This window comes from Capricornis sumatraensis, chromosome 5 (assembly GCF_032405125.1).
Source record: "Capricornis sumatraensis isolate serow.1 chromosome 5, serow.2, whole genome shotgun sequence".
Lineage (NCBI taxonomy): Eukaryota > Metazoa > Chordata > Mammalia > Artiodactyla > Bovidae > Capricornis > Capricornis sumatraensis.
In genome coordinates this window covers 119,062,689-119,078,961 of record NC_091073.1, presented here as the reverse complement: position 1 = coordinate 119,078,961, position 16,273 = coordinate 119,062,689, and the positions used below count along the sequence as shown (strand labels likewise).

The 16,273-nt window shown below is 45.0% G+C and overlaps 1 protein-coding gene across 4 annotated transcripts in view; it reads right to left on the bottom strand.

Annotated features, from left to right (window-relative positions):
* Positions 1 to 918: 918 nt before the first annotated feature.
* The window catches only part of GALNT11 (polypeptide N-acetylgalactosaminyltransferase 11), a 54,737-nt gene continuing 39,382 nt past the window's right edge, over positions 919 to 16,273 (bottom strand). For 2 of the 4 annotated variants that reach the window (XM_068973249.1, XM_068973250.1), the window contains exons 6-12: positions 15,935 to 16,184; positions 7,752 to 7,869; positions 6,366 to 6,518; positions 5,778 to 5,996; positions 4,460 to 4,564; positions 1,741 to 1,878; positions 919 to 1,511 (exon numbers count right to left, since the gene is read on the bottom strand). In XM_068973249.1, coding sequence (XP_068829350.1) covers positions 1,380 to 1,511; positions 1,741 to 1,878; positions 4,460 to 4,564; positions 5,778 to 5,996; positions 6,366 to 6,518; positions 7,752 to 7,869; positions 15,935 to 16,184 — 1,115 coding nt within the window. In that variant the 3' untranslated portion in view covers positions 919 to 1,379. The remainder of the gene's footprint in view (positions 1,512 to 1,740; positions 1,879 to 4,459; positions 4,565 to 5,777; positions 5,997 to 6,365; positions 6,519 to 7,751; positions 7,870 to 15,934; positions 16,185 to 16,273) is intronic. The other 2 variants (XM_068973251.1, XM_068973252.1) reach the window with 2 other exon arrangements.

Genomic DNA, 16,273 nt, shown 5'->3' with positions numbered 1-16,273 from the left:
CCAGCTCTCTATGACTCCTGGAAGTAAACTGGACTTGTCTTCCTGGTGCAAGACCCCAGGGCTGGAGCGCAGCGTGGGGTTTGGACCACCCCCCCCCCCCATTGTAATTACTCTCCTGTCAGTGGGTCACACACCTGGGGGATGGGACTGAACTAGGCAGCGACTCCACCCTCCTACCTGTCTTGTCGTGTGGATGGAGAGGATCTTTTCTGATAGCTTCTGGTCTTTTTCATCAATGGTTTTTCTGCAAATAGTTGTAATTTTGGTGTGCCCGTGAGAGGAGGCAAGCTTAGGGTCTTTCTGCTTCGCCATCCTGACCACTCTCCTCTTAACTTAGCTGCTCCAAGATGTTATGGGAGCTGGACTTGGTTTCCAAGACTTTGGTGAGGACACAAAGGCATAATCTGGGCTGAGGAGGACCCGTTTATATCTAATTAAATTACATATGTAATTATTGATTCTGATTTTGAAGTTAACTGTTTAGTGTGTGTGTGTACACGTATTATCTTGTAACGTGTTTCAAATGTGGTACTTCCACTTTGCTTTGTGCTTCAACATAAGAAAAATTCCCCATGAGATTATCACCTCTCAGACGCACTTTTAGTGAAAAAACTCACTTTATATTTGGATATGTATAGTATATACAGATGATTCCTAAATCCATACCTCTGAGATATATCTTCTGAAATCCTGACCTCCTATTTTAACAACTCTGCCTGGGTGTTTCACAGGCAACTTTGAGGCTGAAGGTATGTGAATTTGAATACTTACATAGTTCAAGCTAATAAACAGACACCCCTGACGTCACTTAGGGCTGTGACCTACACCACTTATTGGTCCACTAGCCAAACCTCAGTGAACTTCTTACCGTGTATCACACAGCAGAGGCTCCAATACAAGACGAGAGAAAGAGCAGACACAGAATCCTGGGGTAAAGACTCGAAAGGGTCCTTTAATGTAAATATGGGTAGTACCATATTCATCAAAATAATTTATAATATTAACTGCCTCTTAAATATAATCTTATAAATGAATGCCTTCTGAAGTTAAAAGTAATGTGGATTCAGTATATTTAAAATTATTCAGAACATGGTAGTAGAAATTTAAAAATTAACCATCACCTATGAAATCTAAGAAGGGAAATCACGACAAGTTCCTGATCAAATAAATCTGAACAGACACATCGATCTCCTGGGCTTTATCCTTCTACACAAACCTGACTCTCGAGTTAGTTAACGCTGCATTCTGGTTTCCTACCATAAGGAAGAAATTCCTGACCAGCAGTCCAGAAATGACTTCAGCCTCTTGAGGAAGCACACTTCTTCAGCTCCGTGGTGAGGAGGAGCATGCCAGTCACCATTCCGGCCACAGCATCCACCTTAAGGTTCCAAACGCCACTGCTGTGAGGGGGAGCCGTCACAGATGGCCATGGCAACAGAGCCTCTGCGACTCAGCGGATCGACTCCTCGGAGGCACTGGCCCACTGATACCTGGTACAGCCGGTTATTCCTCTGGAAATAAAGTGGAGAAAAAACACCATCAATTACTTGCTTTAAAAAAACTTACTTACTGCCAGAAATATGGTAAAGAGGAGGCAAAAATCTCAACGGGATGTGGAACAGAAGATGACTGACTTATGGGCTGCTGCACACTCAGAACCACCGTCTGCAAGCTAGACTAGGACCCCTCAGCCCTGTCCCTCTCCTCACACCTCCCATCACCACCACGCAAGTTCCTCACCCCAAAGGTCCACTGCTGGGATCCTCCAGACCCATGGCACTTCATGAGTCGGGGGGGGTCAGATGAGCGAGTTTCTGACATATCCAGGCAAAGGAGATTATTTAAGACCAATTCATGTTCTTCATTATAAATCCAAACCTAAGGAAGAAAAAAAAAAATGTTAAAACCTCAAATTTTGCTTTAGGTTCTGAAATTCAGATTGCATGACCCTTCGCACATTTCGTGCAGCAGTGGACTGACTTGACTGACTGAAGACCCCACCGTTTCCCACCGCTTTAACTCTCGGCCTGTGTAAGGACAGCGGGAGCCCAGCGAGGCTGCTGGTTTGCCCTGTGCACACAGAAGACTCGGGGCTGTTATTACGAGTTCCACATTCCTCATCACGTCAGCCTAGAATATTATACTCTAATCCCAGGCCCAGTTTCACTGATGTCTTTATGATCTCCCAGTCTTTTCAAGAAAAACAGGCCTGATGTGGCCGAAATGGACAAGTGCGATGAATAATTTTTCTCTAACATGCAGCATCGGTAAATCTAAAAGGAAAGCATCTTCTCCTATCCTCTGACTATTGCTGCTTTTTCATATGGGTCCAAGGCATGTGTGCAGAGTCTGTTAACGTGGGGAGAGGGCTCCCCATCACTGCTGTGATAGAACATCGCCTATGTTGTCTGACAAATGAGCCATGGGCGCACGTGTGGCTGATGAGAACTGGAAATGGACTGTTAAAATGTATTTCATTTTAATTAGTTTAAATTTCAACAGTCACATGGCTAGGGTGTTTTAAGTACATTCTGTGCAGTCACAACATAGTATGGATAGGAGAATCACTCCATCTCCTCAAACGTCCTAACATTTTCCTGGAATGAGTTTCGGTCATCTCATCCTCACTACAATTTACCACTTCCCTATCCACAATGCGGACAGCTCTTGCACCCAGATCTGGCACAAAATCCTTTTCCAACCGTGTTTTCCAGTGTGTTAGTGTGCACGGACTCTAGAAATATGCCGTTATGAAATTGCATGCTTTGAAATCTATCCCCAAAAGGCCCAGGTGTTCTTTCCATTCCTGAATGACCCTGTCCACCACTCAGAATCGCTGAAAGGACACATACAGTGTGAGAATAAATTATGGGAATGACATGAATTGAAATTTTGTTGTGGTTCCCTCTGAACTACTAAAAATGAGGAAAACTCAGTTCCACAGAAAACTCGAAAGAAGGTGTACTTCCTTTGCCATTTAAATAAATCCATATAGCTTTCAACTTATACACTTCAAATTCATTCTGTATAACTGAGAAGAATGCTCTAAAAATACTACAGGAGACAACAAATTAATGATCTCTAAAATCATTCCCAACCTAAACAATTAGCTTCAGCAAGCAGTGTCTGAGAAAGTTTGACGGCCCCATGTGAATCAAGGAAGTTACAGCATATGCAAAAATACTCAAAATGGCTAAAAGACTTAAATGTAAGACATGACACCATACAACTCCTAGAAGAGAACATAGGCAACACATTCTGACCTTTCAATTGCACCAATGTTTCCTTAGGTCAGCCTTCCAAAATAAAAGAAAAGCAAGCATAAATGGGACCCACCCAAACTTACAAGGTTTCTACACAACAAAGGAAACCATAAGCGAGATGAATCGACAGCCTACATGTGGACCGGGAGAAAATATTCACAAATGATGCAACCGATGACTTAATTTCCAAAACAGTTAATATAGCTTAACAGCAGCGACAAGCCATCCAATCAAAAAATGGGCAGGAGACTCTAAAGAAGACATACAGATGACCAACAGGCACAGAGGAAGACACTCAACATTGCTAATTACTAGAAAAAAATGCAAGTCAAAACTGCACTGAGCTACTACCCCACAATGGTCAGAAAGGCCATCATTAAAAAGCCTACAGATCACGTGCTGGAGAGGGTCTGGAGAAGAGGGAACTCTGCTGTACTGTTGCTGGGAGAGTAAACTGGTGCAGCGACTGGGAAACAGTATGGAGGGTCCTCAAGAAGCTAAGCAGAGTCACCACGTGACTCAGCAGCCCCACTCCTGGGCACGCATCTGGACAGACGAACTCAGAGCCTCACACCCCTGTGCTCACAGCAGCACTGCTCACAATAGCCAAGACGTGAGCAAGCCAAATGCCCATCAACAAAGGACGGGCAAGGACGGTGTGGCGCCTGATAACAGGGCACTGCTACCCAGCCCTAAGAGTGGAATAGCACCATCTGCAGCAACACGGACGGGCCTAGAGATTATCCTACCAAGTGAAGTCAGTCAGAGAAAAATACCGCACGATGCCACTTACGTAGAATCGATGATGTGACAGTAATGAACTGGTCTGTGAAGCAGAAGCACATCACAGAGAACACACTTGTTGCCAGGCGGGGAGAGGGATGGACTAAGAATTAGGGATCAACAGATACAAACTATTAAGGGACAGCATGGTCCTACCGTGTAGCACAGGAACCATATTCAACATCCTGTGATAAACCCTAATGGAGAAGAACATGAAAACCTGTATGTATGTATTCTTCTTTCCTGTACGGTAGAAATTAACATCATAAATCAACTATGCCTCATGAAAAATAAACCCAAGCTATAGAAGGAAAGTCAGACTAAAACCCTGATGTCTGTTGCCCCGCCCCACCCTCAAGCGTGACTGCTGGCACTTCCTTGAAGGACCCCCCCCCCCCGCGGGCACTGCTCACCTGGTTTGGGTCACTGTAGTCACACGCCTTCAGCACTACGAGGCCTCCCTTCTCACTCGGGCGGCCCTGGGCCACCAGACACTTGTTGGTCTGAAGGTGATAGAGCTGTAAAAGAAGAGATTGCTCCTAACGTGGTACGTATGGATGGACAGAGAAGAAACATGAAAATACTATTTCAAAGGTGTGGATTTGCAATGTCCTAAGAAGAGAAGGATTTTTTATTACTGAATTCTGCCTTCAGCACGTAGGATCATCCCAGCAGAGACTTCAAGGTTATGGGCAATTCTAACAACACATGCAGGTGGTATCAAGTAGAAATTCCACCTAAAGATACAAGATTGCTCGCCTGCTCCAGGGGAGGAAGGAAATCAGATTCACCATCTCTGTACTAAAGAATTTGAAGATGGCACTGAGAACCAGACACAGGAAGTGGAAGCAGCCAGCACCTAGTTAGATCAGCGTACACGCCACAGGAACTGCCAAGATGGTTTACATCAGTGTCTCGTCCAGGCAGAGTGATCAGTGCTTGCTTAGTTGCTCAGCCGTGTTCAACTGTTTGCAACCCTATGGACTGTAGCCCACCAGGCTCCTCTGTCCATGGGATTCTCCAGACAAGAATACTGGAGTGGGTTGCCATACCCTTCTCCAGGGGATCTTCCTGACCTAGGGATCGAACCAGGGTCCTCCCTCATTGCAGGCAGATTCTTTACCAGCTGACCTAGCAGGGAAGCCCAAAGTGATCAGTTTGAGCGTTAAATGTGATTACATACGCAAGGCAATAACAACAGGGATTTCAACTATACGGTATGCACCCATTTTTACTTAAAGGGAAAGTACACAGTAATAAACATCGCAATGACTTTTATAAGGTAGAGAGAACAAAATAGGAGAAAGCTCCAGGCTTCATTCCAGCCACTGAAGAGCTGTCGACACTGAAAGAGCCCAGGGCACGGGGCGTGCAGTCTGCCGTCACACCACACCGGGACCCGAGCCACCAGTTTTCACTTCCCGTCTGCAGCGGCCCCATTTCTCCTTTCAGTTTCCTTTCTGGGCTCTGCCAAATGAATTTTACACTCACGTACAGTGTCTTTATTTGTGTCTTCACATTTATAGCCTCTTGGAAGCTAGCACATAGCTTAGAGAATGTGCTGTGTTTTCTCTAACAGTGGCAGGTAAGGAATCTTAATATAAACATCAAAGATACTAAGGATACCTGAAAAGCAAGCTAAGGCTATCCTTAAATATTCTATGAAGTATACAATGTCGTTTATTTTATTAGACACCATTTACTGAAACACTGATACAATCACTTTCTTACCCTTCCGCGCTGAAGGACTTTGGGGCGTTTTGGCCCTCTGTTGATAAAAATGGGTTGCTGGGGTTTGACATTGGGCCCAGATATCTGCATCTCCGGGTAAATGTTATCCAAATACCATTTAAATGATTTACAATCCAGCTTCTTCCTTAATTCAACACGCTCACTGATGTTTCCATAATTTCTGGTTCTCAGATCAGGTCTTAAGGAAAAATACTGCTCCTGCATTTAAAAAAAAAAGAAGAGTAAGTGAATGGGTTTTTTGGTCACCTCAGTAACGTCATTAGAGAGGAAACACTGAAAGCTGTGTGTGGCAGGAGAGGAAGCGGGGGCTGAAACGGAGCCCGGGCAGCAGCAGAGGAGGAGCCTGGCTCTGCAGGAGTCGTACGAGCTCAGAGAGGGGAGCGGGCGTCCTCCAGCACCGGCTCATGACCTCTCACAGACGAGACACTTGGCAAAGTTACAAAGGAGTCACAATAAAAAAACTGAGTGAGAGCCTGGGTGAAGAGGAGAGAGACCCGGAGAGAAGCAGCCGGCGCCCCGTCCCCAGGGTGAGCGGCTGTCTGCAGCCTTCCTGAGGCTGGGCCTCACCTTGTATTCGTCCAGCCACACGTGCGCCAGCCGCAGGGAGTTGTGCGTCATGGTGTCCTGGCCCTCGGGGGACCCATAGGGCCGCCTTTTCCGGAAAATGTGTCCAACTCTAGAGCAAGGGATGATGAACAGCTTACCCCCACACATCCAGATCTGGTCGGAAGCAGAACACGTGTTAATAGTGCCCACGGTACTGCGGGGTCAACACACGGCTTTCCTGACATTAACCTCTATTAAACAGGTGTCTGAGACCCTGCAAGGGGTCTTAGCAGAATAAAGTCAGAGTACGTATCTTAAAATTATCTGTCTTTAAACCCTAAAAACACTGTGACATTCTTTTACTCTCCTGTGTCTAAAACTGTCTTCCCAGACATGAGGTTTTGACAGATCAAGGAAGTGGACCTTCAGGACTTGGGGACAAAGAATGCTAGTCAATCCTCTAATCTCAGTTTCACACATACTTTCTCATAAATACACACATTTTTAGAAAAACATGATTTTATAAAAAATACAGAGTGAAGAGTCAGAAGATCTCAGTTCTGGTCTAAATTTTGCCCTTGACTGAGTCACTTTAGTTATTTTCATTTTTATGAGATTCAGTTACCTTATCTACAAAGTAAGACTAATAGTATCTATTACAACTCACAACTTGCAAATTGTAAAGATCACGTAAGAAAAACTGGGATCAATACACCTGCAAAGATACAAAACGACATAGACAAGGTATTATGGTGTCTGAACGGGGGTCCTGAGACACGCCAGGAGATGGGAGCGAGAGCGAGAGATCCGCGTTCTGTCCCTTGCCCTCTGTCCGCCTTTTCCAAAGCTTGGGTCCTAAGCAAGTGCACAGCTCCCTGAGCCACAGACCCCACCCACGACCGTCATCTTTCCAGCCTCAGCAATGAGCGAAGAGCTTCTGAAAGGCGGATTTCCTCTGTAGGTTGGAGGAATCTGTGTACAAAGGATTCAGCAGTCTATGCAGGGGTGAGTATAACTGATCATGTCAACTGGGCTGCTCCTGCAAGTAAGCGGGAGCTACTAATAAGATTCTCCAGGAGACAGGTGTAAACAAGGGTGATCTCGGGCAGTCAGGAAAATATGATGAGCAGAACTGTATATATACCCTAGGCCATCAAATAAGATTAATGGACAAAGGGAAAACAAAACTCGAGTCAATGCACACAAAGGCCTCTAACTTTATACCCCCTATCACTTTAAAATTCTTGTAAACATAAGGCTTCTCAGAGGCTTTTGCTATTTTAAATGGTATTATCTACATCATAAATTATGGTGAAATAGTTAAGATAGAGAATTTACAGAAAACATGGGCTCACAGATGAAAATTACATTTCACTGTAGTTAATTAACATACAAAAAAAAATTTACCCGAAATGATATTTCTAAATTTTCTCCTCCCCAGATATCCATGCCACTGTCATACTGTCCAAGTTCATTGAAATAGTTTCTGTTCATGGCGAACAACCCTCCAGCCATTGTAGGTGACCTAGAAAAGGAAGACAGTTACTGTACCAATGCTATAGCCAGTCATCTACTTGTTCTTTTAAAAAATTCGGTGCAGTTTTAGAACATCACTAATAAAAACTCATGTCACCAACTCAATGTACATGAGTTTGAGCAAGCTCCCGGAGATGGTGAAGGACAGGGAAGCCTGGGGGGGTGCAGTCCACGGGGTCACAGTCGGACACAACTGAGTGACTGAACAACAAGAGAAACAAGATTACTCTGAAATGTCTAATTCATGAGGGAAGAGCTGGGCTGCCTAATTAAGTTCTCTAGATCGTGAGAGCTGGCAAGTGAAGGCTACTTTTCTAAGCATCACAAGTCCTTTCTTTTTTCACTTATGACTATGGTTTCCAGAAATCCACCTGAACTGTTTAACTTCTGTTGACAGCCCAGAATAAAAACTGGGCTCCAGGGCCTGACAAGGAGAGACCAGACAACGCCACACTCTGACTCGGATGCATGTGGTAGACCAGCGGTGCTCGAGCAGACGCTTCACTAAGTGGGGCATTTTCAGTGGTCACAGCTCAGGGGGAGGGGTGCTGCTAAATATCCTGAGATGCACAAGAGAGCCCCCCCCTACCAACCCCCCCCCAAGAAGAACCATCTGGCCCTGAAGGTCAATCCTGCCACACCAGAGAAACCCTGTGTTTGTGAGAATCTGATGCAGACTGGCGCCCACAGCGACTCCAGCCTGGATTTCAGTCGCCTCACTTCCTGGAACTCGGCACCAGGAGTCCCGGAGTCTAGACCTGAGCTACTTCTCAGAGACGCAATATTCTCTGCAGGAGAAAACACTGCCCCTGTATGAATGTGTCTCTATCATTTTTCATATACAGTGTCTGCCGTTAGAAATAAACAAGCAAACTAACAAAGAACCAGGCAATCAAGAAGATAAATCACACGGAAGTAAAAAAGAGAAACCATCTAAAACAGAAACACATGGGCAGGGGTTTCAGGTAACAGAGTCCTGTCAGACAGAGACCAGCAACTGCTCAATACGTGCAAGCATAAAAGACAAGACTGAGAATCTGGCAGATGATTAGATGCTATCAATAAACCAAATTTATGCATATCTGAAAAACACTTAAGACAATTTCAGAAAAGTAAGCAGCCGATGAAAAGAGATTGCCCTAAAAAGAAACAAAAATAAGACAGTTGTTGACATCTCACCAGAAACAGTAGAAGCCAGAAAGTTCTTGAACAATACCTTCAAAGCCCCAAGAATGCATCTGCCAATCTAGAACTGGATATCAAGTAAAATTATCTTGCAAAATAATGATGAAACAAAGACATTTTCAGAAAAGGAATAATCTCACCTGAAGTTTAGGCAAAAACACACACTAAAATGTGTCCTTTAGTCAGAATGGAAATAAATCCTAGGGGGAAGCTCGCAGATGCAGAAAGGATAAAAGGGAACTATATGCTGCTGCTGAGTCGCTCCAGTCGTGTCCGACTCTGTGCGACCCCATAGACGGCAGCCCACCAGGCTCCCCCGTCCCTGGGATTCTCCAGGCAAGAACACTGGAGTGGGTTGCCATTTCCTTCTCCAATGCATGAAAGTCAAAAGTGAGAGTGAAGTCACTCAGTCATGTCTGACTCCTAGCGACCCCATGGACTGCAGCCCACCAGGCTCCTCCGTCCATGGGATTTTCCAGGCAAGAGTACTGGAGTGGGGTGCCATCGCCTTCTCCTGGGAACTATAACAGCTGCTGCTGCTGCTAAGTCACTTCAGTCATGTCCAACTTTGTGCGACCCCATAGACGGCAGCCCACCAGGCTCCCCCGTCCCTGGGATTCTCCAGGCAAGAACACGAGTGGGTTGCCATTTCCTGCTCCAATGCATGAAAGTGAAGTGAAGGTGAAGTCACTCTATCATGTCTGACTCTTCACGACCCCATGGACTGCAGCCTACCAGGCTCCTCCGTCCATGGGGCTTTCCAGGCAAGAGGACTGGAGTGGGGACTATATAGCTAAACCTAAATAAATAACACCTGCATAAAAAGTGGCTTGTGGGGTTAAACATACACACCCATGTTCAACACAACCAGAGACGGGTAACCGGGGTAGGAGGAACATTCTTGCTCTGTCTGGAGAAAGTGCCAATTTATATTACACTTTGATAAGTCATGGATGAAGGTCATATTCTCTAAGGTACTCACTAAGAACAGAGCGTGAGAATGTATACAATGCCTAATAATGGGTGGCCGTTGGGAACAGAATAATAAATCGGAACTCAGACCAAAAGGGCAGAGAGAAAAGAATACGGAACAGGCAGAAAGCAGAGTACCACTGTAATCATAAACACAAAAATATACGTGACACTACTGAATGGAATCAAGCCCAGTGAAAACAAAGTTTCCCACACTGGTTTAGAGACAAAAGCAGCTATATCTGCTTCCTGGAACACATAAACATAAGACCATGGGAAGACTGACCACAGAAAGGAAGAGAAGTTGTCTAATTAAATACTAACCGAAACAAAGCTGGGACAAGCATATTAAGGCATATTAATGTCAAGACTATCAAGTGAAAGTGCCACTATTCTACAAGTATACAGCGCAAGACAATTCATGATGATACATCGTTTTCATTCACCAGAAGATACAATAATTCTAAATTGTCACGCATCTATTAACATGGCCTCAAAATCTATGAAGAAAATATATAAAGAACCACCAGGAGAAACACACAACTATAGTGGGAAGTTAGTACACCATTTTAAACAACTGATAGAACATATGAATTTTTTAGAGAGTATTTTTACAATAAACTTGACCCAACAGATGCTGAATCCCATCTTGACAGCTGCAGAAAATACAGATTCTGACCACAGTGTAAGCTAGGATTAAAAACGACGACTACAAAATGTCTACATGCCTGTAAAATAATAAATGTTCTGCCAAATAAACTACAGGTCATAAAAAACACGGGAAGGAAGACATTTCTAAATAAATGACAATTTAAAATGATATGTCATAATTGGTGGGGTGCAGCTAAGGCTATGATTAGAAGGAAACTTACAATCTTTATATATATATATGAGAAATAAGGCTAAAAATTTAAAAAATCTAAACATACAACTCAAGAAGTTAGCAACCTCGCTATCTTGAGAGTGAAAGAGCTTATCCTTACCATTCAGAGAAGGGTTTCACGTGATGCTGTCAAAAGTCAGAACAAAAAACAAATCTTTTTTTTAAGTATCAAAAAGAACCAATACAGAAACAAAACCACCACACTGCAACAGGAAGAGATAGGGAGCACCTGGAGTGATGTAAAATGCACCGAGTCTTCCTTTTCCCGGCAGAGCGGGCCTGAAGTTGGTGTGATGTTGGAAAGAGGACTGCACATACCGTTTACAGTTCAGGAAGTAAACAGAAGACCAGAAAATGAAACCGGTTAAAAGGAACTGCCTCTGGGGGACAGGACTGAGAAAGGGGGCAGGGGTAGAGCTGGTCACTTCTCATCCTAAATTGTTCTACACTGTGATGTGTTACTGTGAATACATGTTTTCGATTAAAAATGATATAAAAAATTAAACACACACACACCGGTGAAGATGATGAAGAAAGTGACCGCTGCACTGAAACGAGGACAGAATACGGAGAGGAGTCTGGGGAGCCTCCTCCTCGCCCTGGCGAAGGAGCGCTCACAGAGGGTCGGCCCTTGCCTGCCTCCAGTCCCAGAACGGGAGGGCGCAGGCGGGGATACACACGGTGCCCACGGGCAGCCCTGCTCTCCCAAGAGGCGCTCGTTACCGGACTCCCATCTGCAGGGCCGGGAGCAGAGGTGGGCAGAGCACCACACTGAACGCCCTGGCAGGAAGAAGGGCTGCCAGCCTGTGGAGACACAAGAGCACTGAGAGCTGGGGCGGGGCGGGGGGGGGTCTCCACGGGCTTCCCAGAAAACTGCCACAAAGTCTAAGAGCAGAAGACACCCCACCCTGCCAGCAACTCAGCTCAGCAACCTGAGCTGGCCGGGCCTCCAGCAGCCTCCCCTCCAAGCCGGCTTTGGCTCAAAGGAAGCTGGCAAGTACCCGAAGGCCAGCTGAGGAGCCAGTGGCATTCCAGTGGGAGGTGTGGGCAAAGTGTTCTCGACTACACACGAAGACAGGCATGCCTATGACTGGGCAGCTTCACTCCTGCAAACCAGAAGCCATGAAGCAGAATGCTGACAACAGCTCTGACAAATTTCAATACCCATTTATGATAAAATTCTCCAGAAAGGAGGCACAGAAGGAACCTACTGCAACATAATAAAGGCATAGCAGACATTATTCTCAGTGGCGAAAAACAAAGTATTTAAGACCAGGTACAGGACAAGGGCACCCACTCGCCACTATTATTCAACATAGCTTTGGAAGTCTTAGCCACGGCAATCAGAGAAGAAAAAGAAATAAAAGGAATCCTGATTGGAAAAGAAGTAAAATTCTCAGTCTGCAGATAACATGATACTACACATAGAAAACTCTAAAGATTCCACCAGAAAATTATTAGAGCTAATCAATGAATATTGTAAAGTCACAGGATACAAAATCAATACACAGAAATCCCTGCATTATTACATACTAACAGTGAAAAATTAGAGAAGTTAAGGAAACAATCCCATTCACCACTGCAACAAAAAGAAAAAAACAGCTAGGGATAAACCTACTTAGACAAGTATATATAGTTTTCTGTATACAGTTCATACAATATACAAGTTTAAACTATTTACAAGTATATAGTTACAGAAAGCTATAGAACATTGATGAAAGAAACCAAAGACAACAAACAGCTGAAGAAATATACCATGTTCTTGGATTGGAATAATCAGTGTTGTGAAAATGACTATACTACCCAAAGCAGTCTACACAGTCAATGCGACTTCTATCAAACTCACCACGGTATTTGTCACAGAACTATTAATAATAGAACAAAAAATTTCACAATTTGTATGGAAACACAAAAGACCCCAAACAGCCAAAGCAATCTTGAGGGAGAAAACAGATCTGGAGGAATCAACCTCCCTGACTTCAGACTACACTACAAAGCTACAGTCACCAAGACAGTATGGTATCTGCACAAAAACAGAAGTACAGCTCAATGGAACAAGACAGAAAGCTCAGAGATAAACCCACGCACCTATGGGCACCTTATCGTTGACAGAGGAGGCAAGAACAATGAAGAAAAGACAGCCTCTTCAATAAGTGGGGCTAGGAAACCTGGACAGCTACACGTAAAAGAATGAAACTAGAACACTTCTAACACCAGACACGAAAGTAAACTAAAAGTGGACTAAAGGCTTAAATGTAAAGTGAAAGTGAAGTCGCTCAGTCATGTCTGACTCTTTGGGACCCCATGGACTGTAGCCAACCAGGCTCCTCCATCCTTGGGATTTTCCAGGCAGTACTGGAGTGGGGTGCCACTTAAGCCAGAAACTATAAAGCTCTTAGAGGAAAACATATGCAGTACAGCTTTGACATAAATGACAGCCAGATCCTCTTTGACCCACCTCCTAGAGTAATGGAAATAAAAACAAAAACAAACAAGCGGGGTCTAATTAAACTGAAAAGCTTTTACACAGCAAAGGAAACAAGTAAAAGACAAGCCTCAGTGAAAGGGGAAAAAAGACAACCCTCAGAATGGGAGAAAATAATTGCAAATGAAACAACTGACAAAAGATTAATCTCCAAAATATACAAGCAGCTCGTAACAGCTCAGTATCAGAAAAGCAGCCTAATCAAATAATAGGCAGAAGACCTAAACAGACATTTCTCCAAAGACATACAGATGGCCACTAAATGGAAAGATGCTCAACATCACTAATTATTAGAGAAATGCACATCAAAACTGCAATGAAGTATCACTTCACACCAGTCAGAACGGCCATCATCCAAAAAGCTACAAACAATAAATACTGGGGAGTGTTGAGAAAAGGGAAGCATCCTACACTATTGGTAGGAATGTAAACTGATACAGCCATTACGGAGAACGGTATGGCGATTCCTTAAAACACTAGCAATAAATCTACCAGATGACCCAGCAATCCCACTCCTGGGCATATACCCTGAGAAAGCTACGACTCTAAAAGACACATGGACCCCAGTGTTCACTGCAGCACTATCCACAATAGCCAGGACGGTGGAAGCAGCCGCGACGCCCATCCACAGACGGGTGGACGGGTGAAGGAGATGGGGTGCACATATACCGTGGACCATCGCGGCCACGGAAAGAACGGAGCTGAGTCAGTTCCAGTGGCGGATGAAGCTGGAGCCTGCTATACAGAGTGAAGTAAGTCAGAAAACCAAATGGACATCAAAATACACACAAACACATTTATCTACAGACAGTGTATATATATATATAGTGGAGGACCGAGGAGCCTACTGTGATGCTGTCCATGGGGTCACAAAGAGCTGGACATGACTTAGTGCCTGAACAACAACATGGAATCAAGAACAATGGTACTGATGGACCCAAGTGCAGGAAAGGAACTGGGGATGCGGTGTAGAGAACGGACTTGCAGATACAGTGGGGAAGGAGAGCACGGAACGAATGGAGACAGTAGCGTCGACAGGCACTCCATCATGTGTAAAGCAGACAGCTGGTGAGAAGCTGCTGTAGGACGCGGCGAGCGCTGCCTGGCACTCTGATGACGTAGAGGGGTGGGATGGGAGGGGGGAGGGCGGATACGTGGATAATGATGGCTGAGCTGCATTGTTGTATGGCAGGAACCAACACAACATTGGAAAGCAACTGTCCTCCAATTAAAAAAAACATTAAAAAGAATGCTGACGACAGTAGTGTGTATAAGGTGGGGAAAAAAAAACCAATTGAAAACAACCCAACTGCCCCACCAACAGTAACTGGATGTTATGTTAATAATTATAAAAAGCAATGAAAATGATTCAACTACAGCCATGTAACGCAGCACAGAGGCTTCTACAGCAATGTGACTAAAAGCAAGATGAGCCACAGCTTCATTTTCCTGAAGTCTGAGAGCAGGGAAAACTGCACTAAATTACCCTGTTTAGTCACACGTCGGTGGTATAGGAGAGCAAGGAAACAGGAGGGTCAGGGCAGTGACACCTCTGTGGACCAGGCCAGTGGCTGTGGCCAGGAGGAGGTACAGAGGGCATGTGGGCGCTATTTCTTGACCCGGGCGGGAGTTTCACAGGTGTTCATATTATAATCACTTATTAAATTGTAGGCATATATATTCACACACACAGATGTGTACTTTTTTACATATGCTATTTTTTACAATAAAAACTTCTTTAAAGAAAGAACAGACCCAAGAACTTAAAAAAGTATAAATACAGATAAACATGAGATTGACATGAGAAATTTAGAAAAAAAATAAGGAGAAATAACATACAGGAGCAAATTTATAATATTCGAGAATACAGATGAGAACTGGAAATAATTCACAGACTATGACTCTGTGGGGCGGCTCTTGTGGCTCAGGCGGTAAAGAATCTGCCTGCAATGCAGGAGACCTGGCTTCAATTCCTGGGTGGGGAAGATCGCCTGGAGAGGGAAGTGGCACCCACTCCAGTATCCTTGCCTGGAGAAGCCCATGGACAGAGGAGCCTGGCGGGTACAGTCCACGGGGTCGCAGGAGTCGGACACGCTGGAGGGACTAACCCACCACCATGGCTTTGTGTACTGCTGGTGGGAGTCCATCCTAAAACCCTAACTGTAGTTACTTACTGAATGCTCTTCCCAGCACCACCCACACCAGCAAAGAACTGGAGGTGTGTTACGACTGACGCAGTGACCACGGGGTCTGGTGAAAACAACTCAACACAGGGGGTCCCTCCAGGCGGTCCGACACAATTACCCCAGGATATTGTTGACTTCTGCCTTTCTCACTGAGATATAAATCCTGAGAGCATGGACAATTTCTTATCCATAAATCTTTCCTTAGGTCTTGGCAGAGTACATAAAATTCAGCAAGCACTAAAAAATTTGTCATGGACAAACAAGCCAACACTTGTGCTTTCTGCAAAGCTTTGAGCGTGTTTTCTCTCCGGGGAACTTTTCCAACACACAGGAGAAAGCTTACTTTATGGGTGCAGTCGCTCCCTCCGGTCCCCCGAGCTCGGAAAGCGGGACGAGGTCCCACTTGAAGTGCAGCCCCCAGTTGAAGCCACCCCGCACCACCGGGGACGAGCTGTAGGCCAGTGTGTCAGCGCTGATGATGTCGATCACCGGGCACACGACGGCCCGCCGGTCCTCCCGGATGGCGGCCAGCAAGGGCTGCAGCCACAGCACGTTCACCTCACAGTGGCTGTCCAGGAACACCAGGACTTCTCCTGCAGAGGCAAGCCACAGAGGCCTCGGGTCAGTGCCACTCGCGATTCAAGAGTGGCCCCCAGCTCCAGAGAGAACACCTGTGCAGCCG